We start from the raw sequence: 15,960 nt of genomic DNA on the forward strand, positions 1-15,960 counted from the left end.
ATAAATTATGTTGCTCGGGACTTTGTCATCAAGTTTCCCTTCAACTTGGCCCACTGCAAGTTGTGACTGATCTTTATGTGTTACCTCTCCATGGATCTGATGTGATTTTGGGTACTCAATGGTTGTGTACCTTGGGTCGTATTGTATGGAACTTCAATGATTTAACCATGGCTTTCGAGTATTACGGTGCGCCGTATGTTCTTCATGGGACTCGGAACTCATCAGTACAGGCAGTTGATCGTCAAGCCATGAGTCGCATTCTCAAGCACACCCCGTGGGCCCTTCTTTCGCATCTCAACGCAATGCCCCAAACTGACACTGAGGTGCCACTGTCGAAGGATCTGGACGCATTATTACATGACTTTCAGCTTTCAGCAGGTGTTTGCACATCCCACAACTCTTCCCCCGCGCCTCTCTCACGATCACCATATAATCTTGAAGCCAGGAGCACAACCTACCAATGTAAGGCCTTATCGTTATCCTCATATGCAAAAAAATGAAATCGAGCGCCTTGTTAAAGAAATGCTCGAAGCAGGTATCATACGAACAAGCACCAACCCATACTCTTCGCCCGTCTTACTTGTGCGAAAGAAAGATGGGTCATGGTGCATGTGCGTAGATTACCGGGCCTTGAACCAATCCACGGTTAAGGATAAGTTCCCCATACCTGTTATTGATGAGCTGCTTGATGAATTGCATGGTGCTATGTTTTTCTCTAAATTGGATTTGCGGTCCGGGTATCATCAAATTCGTGTTTGTGCGGAGGATATACATAAAACCGCTTTTCGAACCCACGAAGGCCACTACGAGTTTTTGGTGATGCCATTTGGGTTAACAAATGCACCTTCAACTTTTCAAAGCTTAATGAACGACGTTTTCAGGCCATTCCTTCGCAAATTTGTTTTGGTGTTCTTTGATGACATCTTAATCTATAGTCCGTGTTGGGAGGATCACCTGAAGCATCTTGAAGTTGTTTTCCAAGAATTATGCCGCCATCAACTTTCTGTTAACCGTTCCAAGTGTTCCTTTGGACGTTCACAAGTTGAATACTTGGGCCACATTATTTCTCACACGGGTGTAGCTGCAGATCCGGAGAAAATTAAAGCTATGGTGGAATGGCTGCGTCCTAAATCTCTAAAAGCATTACATGGGTTTCTTGGCCTTACGGGTTACTATCGTAAGTTTGTGAAGGGCTATGGTCAGTTATGTGCACCACTCACATAGCTTTTAAAGATGGATGGGTTTACTTGGACCACACAAGCGGAGGCCACATTTTTGGCCTTAAAGCATGCTATGTCGACCACCCCCGTACTACGGTTACCTGATTTTACTAAATTATTTATCATTGAATGTGATGCTTCTGGCACAGGTATTGGTGGTGTTCTTTTGCAAGAGGGTGGTCCCATTGCTTTTTGTAGCAAAGCCCTTTCCATCTGTCATCTCCGTCTCTCCGCATATGAGCGTGAAATGTTAGCCGTCGTGTACCTGGTGCACAAATGGCGTCATTATCTTTTGGGGCGTCATTTCAAAATCAAGACCGACCATCAAAGCCTTAAATACATCTTAGATCAGCGCATTGGCACAACAATGCAGCAGAAATGGATTGCGAAACTCATGGGATTTGATTACGAGATAATCTATAAACGGGGCAAAGATAGTGTGGTTGCTGATGGGCTTTCACGACAGTTTGAATTGGAGCAAACGAAGGCCCAGTTAGCCTCATTTTCCATCCCCATTTCATCTCTGCTTGATGAAAGTCGTCAAGACTTGGGCCGTCATGACGATACTAAGGATCTCATTGCTCGCTTAGGTGCTAACTCTTCTAGTATGGGTCATTATCATTTGGAAGATGCATTCTACGTTTCAAAAACCGCATTGTTCTTTCTCGCCAGTCACCATTGATTGCCAGACTTCTTCATGAATTCCATGCTCTACTGCAGAGGCAGGGCATTCTGGCACTGAACGCACCTACAAGCGCTTAGCTCGCGCTTTCTATTGGGAGGGAATGAAAATGGCTGTTCGTGAATTTGTTCGATCTTGTGATACATGCCAACAAAACAAAGCAGAAACACTGTCACCACCAGGTCTACTACAGCCATTGCCCATTCCAGATCAGGTATGGTCTGATATATCCATGGACTTTGTGGATGGCTTACCCACATCTCAAGGAAAAACAACTATACTTGTTGTGGTTGATCGCCTTTCTAAGTATGCTCATTTCACTGCCATCCATTGCCCATGTCTTTCTCGAAGAGGTGGTTCGTTTGCATGGTATTCCTAATTCAATTGTTAGTGATCGTGACAAAGTTTTTCTTAGTATCTTTTGGCAGGAGCTCTTTTGTCTCCATGGGACTCAGCTTTGTATGAGCAGTGCTTATCATCCTCAATCAGATGGCCAGTCCGAAGTTGTGAATCGTTGCCTTGAGCAATATTTGCGTTGCTTTGTGAGTACTCAACCCAAACAGTGGGTACATTGGCTTCCATGGACTGAGTGGTGGAACAACACCACCTTTCATGCATCCATCGGTATGACGCCTTTCCAAGCTGTATATGGCTGCCCACCTCCTATTCTTGCTCGCTATCCCGAACGTGGCACGATGGTGGGACATTTGGACAGTGAGTTGCGTGACCGTGATAAGCTCCTGCATTATCTAAAGGAACACCTCGCGAATGCTCTCAATCGAATGAAAATGCAAGCTGACAAAAATCGCATTGAACGTGAATTTGCAGTTGGAGATTGGGTCTTCCTTCGGTTACAACCATATCGCCAAACTTCAGTTGAAGTTCGTACGAATATGAAACTTGCACCCAGGTTTTATGGGCCGTACGAAGTTTTGAAGCGCATTGGACCAGTCGCATCCAAGCTGGCTCTTCCTCCTACCTCTCGTATCCACCCAGTCTTTCATGTCTCTTGTTTGAAGAAGCAATTGGGTCCTTCGGTTCCCCTGCACTCCGCGTTGCCACCGCTCACTGACGATGGTTACTTACATCCAGAACCGGAAGAGGTCTTGGACCGCCGAATGATCAAGCGCAAAAATCAGGCAGTCACAGAGTTATTGATCAAATGGCGTGGCTTGCCACACGAGGATGCTACATGGGAATTATGGCATACTCTTCGTCAGCGTTTTCCTTCCTTCACGCCATGAGGACATGGCTGGGCTTAGGGGGCGGCAATGTTACACATCTGGCAACATTCCTCATTGATTTGGAGATTTGATTTCCTTATGCATATTTTGTGTTTTGAATTTGTTTCCTTTATGTTTTAGCCTAAGTTGCCTAGTTAATTTACTTTCTTATTTAGTTGGTAGTAATTATGGGAAACTTGCCATCTTTCTCAAGATGGAGGGAGGAAAGTAAATTTGCATTTATTCTCATAATTGATTGAATAAAGACATCTCTGCAATTTTCTGAAAATCTGGTTACCAAGAGGACACCCTTGCCCTCTCTCTCTCTGTGTGTAATTGCCATCTGATAGGTCAAGTGCCTATCATATATTAGTAACTGATCAAAAATATTTAGTGAAGAGAGGGCTAAGGAGTGTTATCAATAAGGGAGTACAGATATGCATGGAAGCACACAAATTCATCGTCATGCAATGGTTGATCTGGAACTTGCAGTTATCTCCGATATCAGTAGGAAAATTTGATAAATCAAGTGAAATGAACATTATTGGCTTTGTTGATTCAGTGCTTTAACCTCTAGTCTTGTTTTGTTGCAGGTTCTATGTGGCAGAGGTTCTCCTTGCTTTGGAATACCTACACATGCTTGGGATCATCTATCGAGACCTTAAACCGGAGAACGTCTTAGTAAGAGACGATGGCCATATAATGCTCTCAGATTTCGACCTCTCTCTAAGGTGTGCTGTCTCCCCAACACTAGTAAAGTCCTCAAATCCAAATTTGGCTTCGACAAAGAACTCAGCATACTGTGTTCAGCCCTCTTGTATTGAACCCACTTGCATGCAGCCTTCATGCATACAGCCCACATGCTTTTCGCCACGATTTTTTTCAAGCAGGTCCAAGAAGGAAAGGAAACTGAAACCTAAAAATGAAGTTTCTTATCAAGTGAAGCCTCTTCCTGAACTCATTGCAGAGCCTACAAGTGCCCGATCGATGTCCTTTGTTGGTACCCATGAATACTTAGCTCCTGAGATTGTCAAAGGCGAAGGACATGGGAGTGCTGTTGATTGGTGGACTTTTGGTATATTTCTTTATGAGCTTTTGTTTGGGAAGACTCCTTTCAAGGGGTCGGGAAATCGTGCTACCCTGTTCAATGTGGTGGGACAACCCTTAAGGTTCCCTGAGTCACCTACTGTGAGCTTTGCGGCCAGGGACTTGATTAGAGGTTTGCTTGTGAAAGAGCCCCAGCATCGCCTTGCATATAGACGTGGTGCAACTGAAGTGAAGCAGCATGCATTTTTTCAGAGCGTGAACTGGGCACTTATCCGATGTACCAGTCCACCGGAGGTGCCAAAACCATTTGAGATAGATTTCCAGCCAAGAAGGGTTCAAAAAGTGCCGACGAATGAGGAAGGAGCAGGGGTTGGTATGGAGCCCTCAGATAATTATTTGGAGATTGATTTGTTCTGATTCTATAATTTTGTGCTGGAAGTCCCTTTTTTTTGGCCTCTGTATTGTGCTTGAACCTTTCATTTCCTCCTTAAGGGCCCGTTTGCTAGGTCTGGCAAAAAGTGCAAGGAATGCACCAAAATCAGGAATGCAGCATTGGTCTTTGTTATCTATCTTCACTTGTTTGCTAGGCATGCTTTTCTTTGTGCATAATACTACTACTAAATTTTATTATTATCAATGAAATACGTGTATCCTTGGCCCAATCTGTATGGTAGGGGTGCAATGGAGATGAATGGCCGAGCATGTTAAGGGATGCCCAGGTGTGGATGGAAAGAGATATTCGGATGAAGCTTTTCTCAAATCTTCCACAATCTAAAAATTCCTTGAGCATAGTGAGAAAACTACAATTTCGTCATTTTAGTAGTTTTATCATTTGTCATTTTATTAGTTTATCATTTTTACAAGTTCTTCGAGAACTAGATTTCTAGTCTTTCTTGAATAGCCTCAATGTTTTCTCGGGGCCTTCTGAAGTTGCAGGGATGAACGCATGTTTTTCCTTGCAGGCAAAAGTTTGTTGGCTCTGATATTTCTCGTGGATCTTAGAATCAATGAGATAGAAGACACTTGAAAAATGTTGTTTTATACTTTTATGCATTATGCATACAATAGATGAAGTGGGAAAAGATCAGGAATTAATTCCGTGGAAGAAATAAAAGAGAGGATTTGAAGATCTCATATGGGTGATGAACCTTGTCATATATAATAATTCATGCCAACCTGTAGCAAGTTCTTGTTTGGGATCTGTAAATCCACAAATCCTTGCCTGAAATTCCTCCTCAAGAAGTCATAAACATAATTCACCACTATTCTCTTCAACAGATAAGAATCCTTACTAGCCCTCACCTCACTGTGACCCAACATGTACACCACCCCAGACCTCCTAGAGCTGTCCAAAAACCTAATCTCTTCATCCTCTTCTTTGCCTTCACTACCCAACTCACTGCCTTCGATGCTTGGCTCAACCGTTTCATCATCTTGTCGGCTTTCCCAATTTTCTATCCTAATAAAAGACTTGAGATTCTCCATTAACAAGTTCTCAAATTCCTCGTGTCCAATCCTCCTGTCACGGTAACCATACCTCGCTATGCACCTATACATCTTATACTCTTTAGGCCCAACTCGTCGGAGCAAGAACCGTTCGTCGAGCGGGACCTTGTTCACCGGCAAGTACTTTACGGAGACGAAGACCAAAACTGAGTGAATGGCCGGAAGGTTTGTGAGAAAATGGGAGAATATGGCAGGAACTCCATGGGTGAGTTCAGTGTAGAGGAGTCCAACACCAGGGACTCTCGAAATCCCAAGGTCAGAGCCGAGGCGCGTAAGGTAGTGGGTTGAAACCTTTTGTTCGACTTCATAGGCGTAGCGTTTGGTCTGTACATAGTGCCACACATACATTACAAAGAAGAGTGCCGCGGCGAAGGAGAGGGGGAGATAACCACCTTTGGTGAACTTGTAGAGTACTGAAGAGAAGTAAAACAGTTCGAATGAGACGAACACCAACGCGAAGAGAGCGATGAGGAGAAGATTGGTCTGCCATATCATTAGCATTATGAGAATGAGCAGAGAGGACGTAACGAGCATCACTGCAACCACGGCAATCCCTACATTGTTCAAAAAAATTATTTGATTTGAGTTGTGTAGAAAAGAATCTTGAGCCCTAATTAGGTCTCCCCGCAATACATTAGTTTCTCCATTATAATTGTAGGGGGGTATAGTAATATATATGAGATAGTAATGGAGACATAAACATAACATAATCAAATCAAAGAGTTGTAAGACATCTTACCATATGCATTCCCGATCTTGGTGGTTTCTTTGAAAGAGGCTGTGACCATGACACAAGCAACCATGAGCAGGAAATTGATCTCAGGAATGTAAACTTGGCCTTCGTGTTTGTGTGAAGTGTGGATGATTCGGACTCGAGGGAAACAACCCAATGCCATCGACTGCTTCACGATAGCAAATGTCGCAGAGATCATGGCCTGACTCGCGATCACCGATGCCAACACGGCAATCACAAACATTGGCCAATACACAGATTCTGTTGCACATTTTATTTGCTTAGATTCCATACTGACGAAAATTTATAAGTCAAAATTGTTTCATTGATGGTATTGACTGAAAATAGAAGCAGCCTAACCAGGAGTGGATTTGTAGAAAGCATCAGAGACGTGATCTGGGAACTTGGAAAGATAAGCAGCTTGTCCAATATAAGCACAGAGGAGGCATGGATATACTAAGCCAGAAAATGCAATCTAGATAGAGAAAAAAATGGAGTTAGTCAACTTTTGAGCATGCTATGTTCTTGTTTTTAATTTGAATTAAATTGGGTAGTATTGATTTAGTCATATTAAACCTGAATTGATCTAACAGAGAAGTGACCTAGATCCGCAAACATGGCCTCCGTTCCTGTTTCAATAATTACAAAAAATCATCAATCAGCATGGAAAGCAAAACCCAACAACTCCTTGATATTAAACCACATGTGAGGGGGAGTATTGAAGTATAAAAGATTAAATAACACCAACTCTAACAGCTTAAGCTTTTGGTGTTATTGGTTGTTTCACAAATTGTGAGTCTAAAACTGATAATTGGACTGAAATTTACGTTTCATTTCGAGTCTATTCATCAGTTTTGGACTCACAGTCGGTTCTCAAATCAAAACAAACAAGACTTAAATGTGTTCATATGTACCTGTCATGCAGAGAACTACTCCTCCAAGAGAGACCCATGCCTCCTTTGGACTCTCATTGAAATATCGGAATATGTAGACAGGGTTGAAAGCCTTAATCACAGTGGAATCATGGCGGGTGAAGTTATACATGCCCACGACCCCAATGAACATGTACCAGATTAGGACAGCAGGAGCGAATGTGTAACCAACTTTGTCGGTTCCAAATCGTTGGATTGAAAATAGAACAACAAGAATGGCTACAGAGATCATCACTATCACATCTGAAAGACAGAAAAAAGAGATTAACATATATAAGCTTATTATTGCTTGAAAAACTTCGTGGAAAAGAAGATTACTAAGATGTGAATAAACACCTTCTCTTTACCTTTATTGAGGCTTGTATCTATTTTCTTCACCCCTTCTATTGCTGATAGAACTGCATCAATATTATTCACAAAGTTGAAGTTAGAAAATTAATATAGAAGCTACATAAATCATTATTTCCGTAAATTCTCGCTAATTAAACACACCATAGCCTAGCTTCAGATTGGAAGCATCAAACAAAGCCAAATTTCCTAAAAATTCAACAATCAATCTAAATTTCTCATAATTTTAACAATCCTACAATTAGGCTTAGTTTTTCTAGTGACCAGCTCCTGTGGCACATAGCTCTGGTAATAGTGACCGTCAATCTTGTACAAGATTGTCCTTTTATGACTTAGAATGATTCCAGCCCTTCGATTGAAAGGTGTTTCCTCAATTTCTCAACAAAAAAAAAAAAAAAAACTGTTGAAAATTCAAGTTCTTGACCAAGGCAATGATGGATCATGAACCTGCATGCCATGTGTAAAGTTTATTTGGCAGGTTGAATTTTTATCCTAGTCGTGCGAATGGGGTCAGCATTAGGAGTGTTTACGTATCTCAGAAAGGAGGAGTTCATGTCCATGGAAAGTCGAACTTTACATTGAGAAAGTAAAGGAGGTGAAAAACGTGGACAGAAAAAGCCAAAGCCTAGTACATTAGATATTTGCTTCTTTGCCACTTTAACTCACATGAAACACTACGGAGACTTGGTTGCTTTGGAAAAAAATAAAAAATCTAACTTCAGAATCTTATCGGTGCAATTATTTAGGCACATGTTTGAAAAGGAAAGAAACTTGGCTCAGGTCGGGGTCTGAGGAAAGTTCCTCAGACCCCTTGCTAATAGACTTTCCTCAGACCCCTTGCTAATAGTCTAATAGCAAGGGGTGTGGAAATATCAATTACTTCTGAAAATAAAAAGTAAGCATGGAATTGATATTTCTACACCCCCACACTCTTTGCTATTATAGGGGTCCGAGGAAAGTTCCTCAAACCCCGACCCTAGCTAAGTTTTGTTCAAGACCAATATGTTGGCCACATCGGACCACAGCCTGTTCCTACACAGTCTAATACTGGGACGATATTTTTAAAAATTTTTCTATTCTGTAAATACAGAAAATAACACGGATATAAATAAATATCAGCCAATACACGAGTGGGAGATGAGAAATACTTGTAAAAAAATATCGTCCCAGTATTAGACTGTGATGGCCTATTGGGCATCTATTTAAAAACCCAAAAAATTAAGTTTAAATTTTAGAAAACAGCAAAAAAGCTATATAATTTAGACGTACTTTAAAAAAATGTAATAAATGAGAAAAATATAAAATAATCGTAAAAAATGTGTGGTGGCCCACCACAAGGTGTGTGGTATGCAAATAAATAAAAGTAAAATACATGATACTAAGCTTTGAGAAAATAAGGAAAGCAGAAACGAATGAGTAAAATATAAAATTTTATAATAATTACATGAAAGGTCCCACACATACTTTTGGAAAATTGTAAACGTACTACTTGTAAAAGTTATAACCTGAGCCCACTCTTAGTGTGACAGAACCACTGATTGAAATAAATAATGGCGTGCCAGCCCATTGCAGGGAACATTCATAGAATGAAATATATATGGTGACATGAAAGTGTGTAAGCAGGGCTACTTCTGAGCCCACATGTGAGTACAAGCGGAGCTTACCTGTGGACCCTCAATAAAATAAAAGCCGGTTCAACTTATGGGGCCGCATGAAAACACAACTAAGACGCACTTGTAAAGGGTTCATGAACTACTTCGTGACGAGACTATAGTTGAAGCATAGTTATGAGCACCATTGATTATTTACTGTAGAGGCTACATAAAAGTACAAGTCGGTCCTAATGCACGTCCATATGTATATACACATTTTATATAGCTCAAATATATCGGCTGATTTATCATATCAATACCAAACTAACAAGGATATATCTACTGGCGTATTTTTTGACAACTTTATTGTTATAACTGATATGAGAAGGGGGATAAAAAATGACGTGGATGCCATGGTCCACCGTTGTGGTTGTGTTTTTCCATGGGTGCCCTTTAACACTTAAGAAGGGAACGTGTTCTTTATTTGTCGTGTAATGGGGCACCCTCTTGGCTGTTTTTTTGTGGTAAGTTACGATTGTTGGGAAATGGGGTGCCCCAAGTGAAGACTCACTTTTCTTTGTACTTGTAGTCTTCCCTTGGTTTTACCTTTATGTTAAATGCGGTTATAATTAAATGAATAAGAAAAATCTGCTTGAAAGCGAGCCTCTGTGGCTGTTCTATCATGCAAAAGTTAGCTGCAAAACAGCTTCCTGTGAAATTGCCTAGCAAATCCCTAATCCAATCCCTATTTTTGTACAATTAAAAAAGCGTCGAGTAAAGTTAAGAATTAATGCTTATTATCAAAACAAAGGAGTGCATATATCATTTTCCATCTGATCGGCTGTTAAAGGCAGTTGTGATTTCCAAGATGCTATCTAACAACCAATCGAAATCGTGATTAATAAAATTTGGAGTGTCGTTACCAAAACAAGAATGATACCTTGAAAAAGCTACTCATATTGGCGCCATATTGGGGCCACCATGCTTTCACAATGAGACGAACTCATTTTGTCTTATATGTTTTAATCAGCTGCCAGAGGTCTTTATGAGAATAGTAGCAGCCTTTGACCGCTGGTTAAAGAGTGGTTTCTGCGCAATTTTACACAGAGGTATTCTGCGGTCCCTCTCTTTGAAGTAAAAAATATCAACTCATAGCTAAATTTGTCTTATTGATTTAAGACATGAGTATATAATTTTGCCATTAACAAAATATAGTGGGGTAAAATTGGAAAGTTGGTAAAAAAAGTGTTTAAAATGTTTAAAACCTATTTTAAATGTGTTTAAAACGTTGGCAAAAAATAACCGGGTTTTATTGGTTGTAAAAGTTTAAAACGTCAGACCAATCAGACCAAAAACGTTTTTTTTTTTCCCAAAAAAAAAATGCCCTTTAAAACTGAGTTTTGCTATTGGCACTTCTTTTTCAGAAGGAACGGTTGCAAAATTGCTTTTGCGGAATTGGAGTGCCATTGAAGTAGATTTTTTGACCGACAAACCGTTTGAAACGTCAATAAAAAATCCACTTTCCACATTATTTCCCAGTAAAATAAGCCGGGAAGAAATGATATTTCCACACCCTTTCCCACTTTTTCCACTCTCTTTAGTTTGTCTTTTGTTGAATGTAATTCCATTTCCACCCCTTCGTTTTAGTGCTCCTAAAAATAATTTCATTTTTAGGAAAAGACAACCAAGGTAGAAATGCTGACTAAAGGACTCGAAATATCGTATGTTGTATGTATCTTTCAAAAAAGAAAAGAAGAAAAAATAATAAAAAAATAACTTTTAAAGTTGGGCAAGAAAGAAGACCTGAAATGCAAGGAGTCAAGATACCATCTCCTATCACCATGCAAGTTCCAAGAAGGGCTACAAAGAGAAGAGATGTCTTAGCCCATGAGCTTCTCTCCATGGCTTCTTTTATCATATGAGCCCTCTTCAAATGCTTGTCAGGGATCTTCAATTTATAAGCAGAAAGATCCATCTCATCCGCCGTTTGTCGATTTGGAATTGCACTCACTTTGGAATGTCTACAAATCAATGAGTACATGGCAAAAGTCCCACCTGAAAATAACCAAGCTTAGAAAAATTTGAACTGAATAGTGTAGAGATATAATAGTACGTGAATTGAAAAATAGACTTACCATCTCCATTATCATTAGCCCAAAGAACGATGAAAACGTATTTGATGAGAGGGAAGAGTGTAAGAGAGTAAATGATGAGAGAAAGGGCTCCTATTATGTCATCAGGAGTTGGTTGTCTGTCTGAGAAAGTGCTCGCAAATACGTATAATGGAGAAGTACCAATGTCTCCATATACTACCCCGATGCTTTGGAAAGCCAATTGCATTACAGTAGCTAGAGATGCAGCCTGGATTCCCACCAAAATATTCAAACAAACAAAAAACATCTCTTAGTTTAGGACATGAAGAAAAATGTAGGGAATGTTTGGCAACAATGAAAATTTATTTCATGAAATATTTGTGGGCGCAATTGTGACAGAGGAGCTGAGAAGGAGAAACGGGTAGATATTTGAGAGGCCTACAGGGAGAGCATGAGAAATCCCCCAAAAAACAGTTGAAAAAAATACGGTCAAATTGGGTTTTTTCTTTCCAATTGCTTTTCATACTCCCCTCAAACCCACCCTCTCAAGTTTCTTCCTCACAGCCCATGTCTCACGACTGGCCCCACAAATATTCCATGGAACATTTTTTCACATTGAGCAAACATGGCATTAAAACCCAGAGAAAATGAACTAAAAACACCCAAAATCGCAAATAGCCCTGGGAGGAGAACAAAAGGAACACAAAAGAAAGTGAAACAGCTATATCCTATATGGTTAAATAAAGAAAACTGAAGCTAAACAGAGAAGGTAAAAGTCTCTTTATTACAACCTATAACACACACTCAGAGAGGAAAAAGAAGTAAAAATCCATTTCTCAAGAAAATAGAATCAAATACAATGAACCCAACTACTGAATTCAAAGAATTCATCCAAAGACCAAAACCCATCTCATAAACTGGAGGAACCCATCACAAAACCGCGCAATAGAATGGGAATTAAAAGGCTTTTTTTTTCCTTTACCTTGGTGGCTGAGGCCATTCCTGAGACCTTGCTGGCCTCTTTTTCAAGCGAATCAAGCCTGTTGAAATGCTGTCGTTTAGTTTCCGTTCCATGTTTCTCTTCCTCTTCTGTGAAGTTTTTCTCAGTCTCTACCATTTCTACATTCACAATCGTATGCCCTGCTCCTTCCATGGCTCCAACGAGAAGTGTGGTGCGACTTGTGCACAAAAGAGTCGAGCCCTTTTATAAGCACTCCAAAGCCATCACACTACTGGGTTCGTGGTGGGTCACCTCGCTTTGTTGAGACAACTCAGTCACGTGCATGAAATACGTTCGTAATCTCTTGCTAGTTGTAGCAAACGCGGCTTCCTTTCAATGCCAACGTGGCGGCATAGAAATTCACTTAGCTGGCTCAGTTTCCACGTGACATCTTACGATTGGTCCATTTAGGTGGGTTAGGTTGGGAAATTATTTACCGACATTTTTTTTGGGAAAGGCGGTGGAAAGAGACTCACGCCCTTCCCGTCCACCTTGGAGGCTCGATATCAGCCATTTGAATTTGGAAGATACGACAAAATGGGGTATTTCCTTACAATTGTTAGGTAAGTTACAAAAAGGCTTACTGATCATTCAAGCACCCTATTAGGAAAATACTGTCTTGGAAAAATTCCCCCCCCAAAAAAAAAGAGGCATGGATAAGTGCATCTGGTTTTTAGGTTAGGTGTTGATGGGATATAAGAAAAGCCCCAATCGCCACATGACATGTGGCACCGTGGTAAACTCATAAAGCCCTCATTCCCTAAAGGGTATCACAGTCATTGCACCATCCCAAAGAGGGAATCATGTATCCCCCTCACCCAACCCCGGGCCTACACCTGTCCAAGGGCAAGGAAACATAGGCAAGACTTGATCCACTAGCAGGTTGACACCTGTCCTCAAGGGTAAAAGGGTAAACTAACACCCAAAGCCCTCACTATAAATGGCCCTCATAAAGACAAGGTAAGGGACTCGAATCCCAAGAAATCACTGTTCATTGCTTTGATAGTTCAGTTGCACCCGTCACTAACTTGATTGTTGAAGTGCCCGTCCGGAGCAACGACTCCGGGTTGGCCTTCTGACCTCGTGTTTCACTGTACAGATCATTGCCCCTCAACCAGTTCAGTAATCAAGATTCGCCAAGTCAGCTCTTACGTCAAATGTGGTCATGGTGAAGAAAGCCAACGGAAAATGAAGAATTTGCATATATTTTACCGATCTGAACAAAGCCTGTCCCAAGGACAGCTATCTGCTGCCCAAGATCGACCAACTGATAGATGCCACCGCGGGGCACGGGCTCCTAAGTTTTATGGACGCATTTTTTGGAGACAACCAGATTCGCATGTACGAAGCAGATATCCCCAAGACTTCGTTTGTAACCGACCATGGGATATACTGCTACCGTGTAATGCCTTTCGGCCTAAAGAATGCCGGAGCAACATATCAGACACTGGTGAACAAGATTTTCAGAGAACAAACTGGGCGCAACATGGAGGTGTATGTAGACGATATGCTAGTAAAGAGCAAGGAATCTTCCAGTCACATACCCGATTTGGAAGAAACATTTCAAGTCTTGAGGAAACAAAACATGAAGCTCAATCCTTCTAAATGCACTTTTAGCGTAGCCCGGGAAAATTTCTTAGATTCATGGTAAGCCAGAGAGAAATAGAGGCGAATCCGGAGAAGATTCAGGCAGTGGTAGATCTAAACCCGCCAACTACCATAAGGGAAATTCAAAAACTTACCGGGATGGTAGCCGCGCTGGGATGCTTCATCTCTAAATCGGCGGAAAGGTGCCTACCATTCTTCAACGCGATCAAGGGAATTAAGACGGCCCCTTGGACTTCGGAATGTCAAGGGCATTTGAGGAACTGAAGTTGTACCTAGCCACACCACCCTAATCAGGAAACCAGAACCTGGGGAAGAGCTGATGTTGTACCTATCGGTGAGTCTGGTACCGTTGGCAACCGTGCTAATCAGAGAAGACCAGAACCAGCAAAAGCCGATCTACTACGTCAGCCAAGTTTTGCATGAAGCTAAGACCAGATATAAAAAAGCAGAGAAGTTGGCTTACGCTCTGATAATAGCTGCCAGAAAGCTCAGACCATATTTCCAAGCACACACCATCAGAGTTATGACTGACCAACCACTAAGGCAGACTCTCCATCGCCTAGACACCTCGGGACGACTAGTAAGGTGGGCGGTAGAACTCAATGAATTCGATATCCGGTATCTGCCCCGACCAGCGATAAAGGCCCAAGTCTTGGCCGATTTTATTGTTGAATGCTCTGTGCCGGCTGAAGTCGAAAGGAATCAACCTCCGGGTGGAGAAGTCGATGAAACACGGGGGGGGGGGGGGGGGGGGCAAAGCGATGCGATCATCGATCAACCCCTGGGCAAAGAAGCTGATACGCTCGAGGGGCAGAACCTCGAAAGAACTATACTGTCCTCAGATGCTAACGGCACTCCCCAGCCTAGAAAGACCAATGGGACTGGAAGAGCTGGGGAAAAAGACGGACCGGAGGAAGAGCCGCTCTGGGAATTACATGTGGATGGATCCTCGAACTACCTGGGATGTGGAGCAGGACTAGTCCTCACAGGACCTGAGAACTTCGTCTTGGACTACACCATAAGATTTGGGTTTCAGGTGTCAAATAATGAGGCGGAGTATGAGGCACTCCTGGCCGGAATGATGTCGGCAATCCAAACCCGGGCCCGAAGATTGAAAGTGTATAGCGACTCCCAATTGGTCGTTAACCAGAAACAGGGGACATACGAGGCGTGCGACGACCGCATGCTCAAATACTTGGCGCAAGTTCACCAGCTCGCCGACAAGTTTACAAGCTTTGAGATAATGCGTGTCGCGAGAACGGAGAATGAAAAAGCAGACATACTCTCCAAACTTGCGGCCTCCGGGTATACAGCTTTGGGAAATATATATATGGAATTCCTGAAAAAATCCAGCATGGGAAGCGAAGTTGTCGAGATTATGCAAGTGGATCATGAACCGTGCTGGATGGACGGCATCATCAATTACCTGCGCGGTGGAATACTCCCCGAAGAGAAAAAGAAAGCACGTCAAGTGGTTCAGAGATCGGCCAGATTTTCACTCGACGGGGAAAATCTCTACAAAAGATAGTATACCCTCCCGTACCTAAAATGTCTCCGACCTGGTGATGTTGGCTACACGCTTCAGGAGACGCATGAGGGGATCTGCGGAGAGCATCTAGGAGGCAAAGTGCTGGCCATCAAGGTATTGCTTAGGGGCCTATATTGGTCGACCCTGAGGCACGATGCGCTGAATCTAGTAAAGAAATGCGAGAGGTGTCAGAAGTTCTCGTCTGTCAGTCACCAACCTGCCGTTCCAATGGCCCCCATAATCAACCCCTTTCCATTTGTTGTATGGGGAATGGATATCTTAGGGCCCTTCCCACGAGCTCCAGGAGGGCGAGAATTTGTGGTAGTCACAATAGACTACTTCACGAAGTGGGTGGAAGCAGAACCCCTTGCCAAAATCACCGAATAGAATATCCAGGCATTTTTCTAGAAATCCGTGGTTTGCCGATTTGGAATCCCCCAAGTTCTCA

General features: G+C 42.0%; 3 protein-coding genes across 3 annotated transcripts in view; 2 read left to right on the plus strand and 1 right to left on the minus strand.

The window, feature by feature from the left end:
* The window catches only part of LOC143860520 (serine/threonine-protein kinase D6PK-like), a 28,191-nt gene extending 23,357 nt beyond the window's left edge, over positions 1 to 4,834 (plus strand). The window contains exon 2 of the mRNA XM_077371199.1: positions 3,719 to 4,834. Coding sequence (XP_077227314.1) covers positions 3,719 to 4,589 — 871 coding nt within the window. The 3' untranslated portion in view covers positions 4,590 to 4,834. The remainder of the gene's footprint in view (positions 1 to 3,718) is intronic.
* Positions 4,835 to 5,195: 361 nt separating this feature from the next.
* Positions 5,196 to 12,561, minus strand: LOC143860519 (potassium transporter 5-like). The gene is made up of 9 exons (XM_077371198.1): positions 12,359 to 12,561; positions 11,419 to 11,644; positions 11,087 to 11,338; positions 7,691 to 7,741; positions 7,326 to 7,586; positions 6,988 to 7,040; positions 6,772 to 6,886; positions 6,418 to 6,672; positions 5,196 to 6,232 (listed from the first exon to the last, which is right to left on the minus strand). Exons 1-9 carry the CDS (start codon positions 12,527 to 12,529, stop codon positions 5,325 to 5,327), a joined length of 2,292 nt encoding a protein of 763 aa, XP_077227313.1. The 5' UTR covers positions 12,530 to 12,561; the 3' UTR covers positions 5,196 to 5,324.
* A 1,121-nt stretch (positions 12,562 to 13,682) lies between these two features.
* LOC143861450 (uncharacterized) lies at positions 13,683 to 15,512 on the plus strand. Its single transcript, XM_077372380.1, has 2 exons — positions 13,683 to 14,023; positions 14,279 to 15,512. The coding sequence occupies exons 1-2, from the start codon at positions 13,683 to 13,685 to the stop codon at positions 15,510 to 15,512; spliced, it is 1,575 nt and encodes a 524-aa protein (XP_077228495.1).
* The last annotated feature ends 448 nt before the right edge of the window (positions 15,513 to 15,960 follow it).

This window comes from Tasmannia lanceolata, unplaced genomic scaffold, assembly GCF_043159265.1.
Source record: "Tasmannia lanceolata isolate RefF3 unplaced genomic scaffold, GAP_Taslan_0.1 ptg000037l, whole genome shotgun sequence".
Taxonomy (NCBI): Eukaryota; Viridiplantae; Streptophyta; class Magnoliopsida; order Canellales; family Winteraceae; genus Tasmannia; species Tasmannia lanceolata.

Coding starts and splice junctions, on each gene's coding strand:
- LOC143861450 (XM_077372380.1), top strand. CDS start 13,683: ATGGACGCATTTTTTGGAGACAACCAGATTCGCATGTACGAAGCAGAT. Junction 14,024..14,278: donor GAAAATTTCTTAGATTCATG/GTAAGCCAGAGA, acceptor CACCCTAATCAG/GAAACCAGAACCTGGGGAAG.
- LOC143860519 (XM_077371198.1), bottom strand. CDS start 12,529: ATGGAAGGAGCAGGGCATACGATTGTGAATGTAGAAATGGTAGAGACT. Junction 11,339..11,418: donor GGCTAATGATAATGGAGATG/GTAAGTCTATTT, acceptor GGTTATTTTCAG/GTGGGACTTTTGCCATGTAC. Junction 7,041..7,325: donor AGTAGTTCTCTGCATGACAG/GTACATATGAAC, acceptor TTATTGAAACAG/GAACGGAGGCCATGTTTGCG.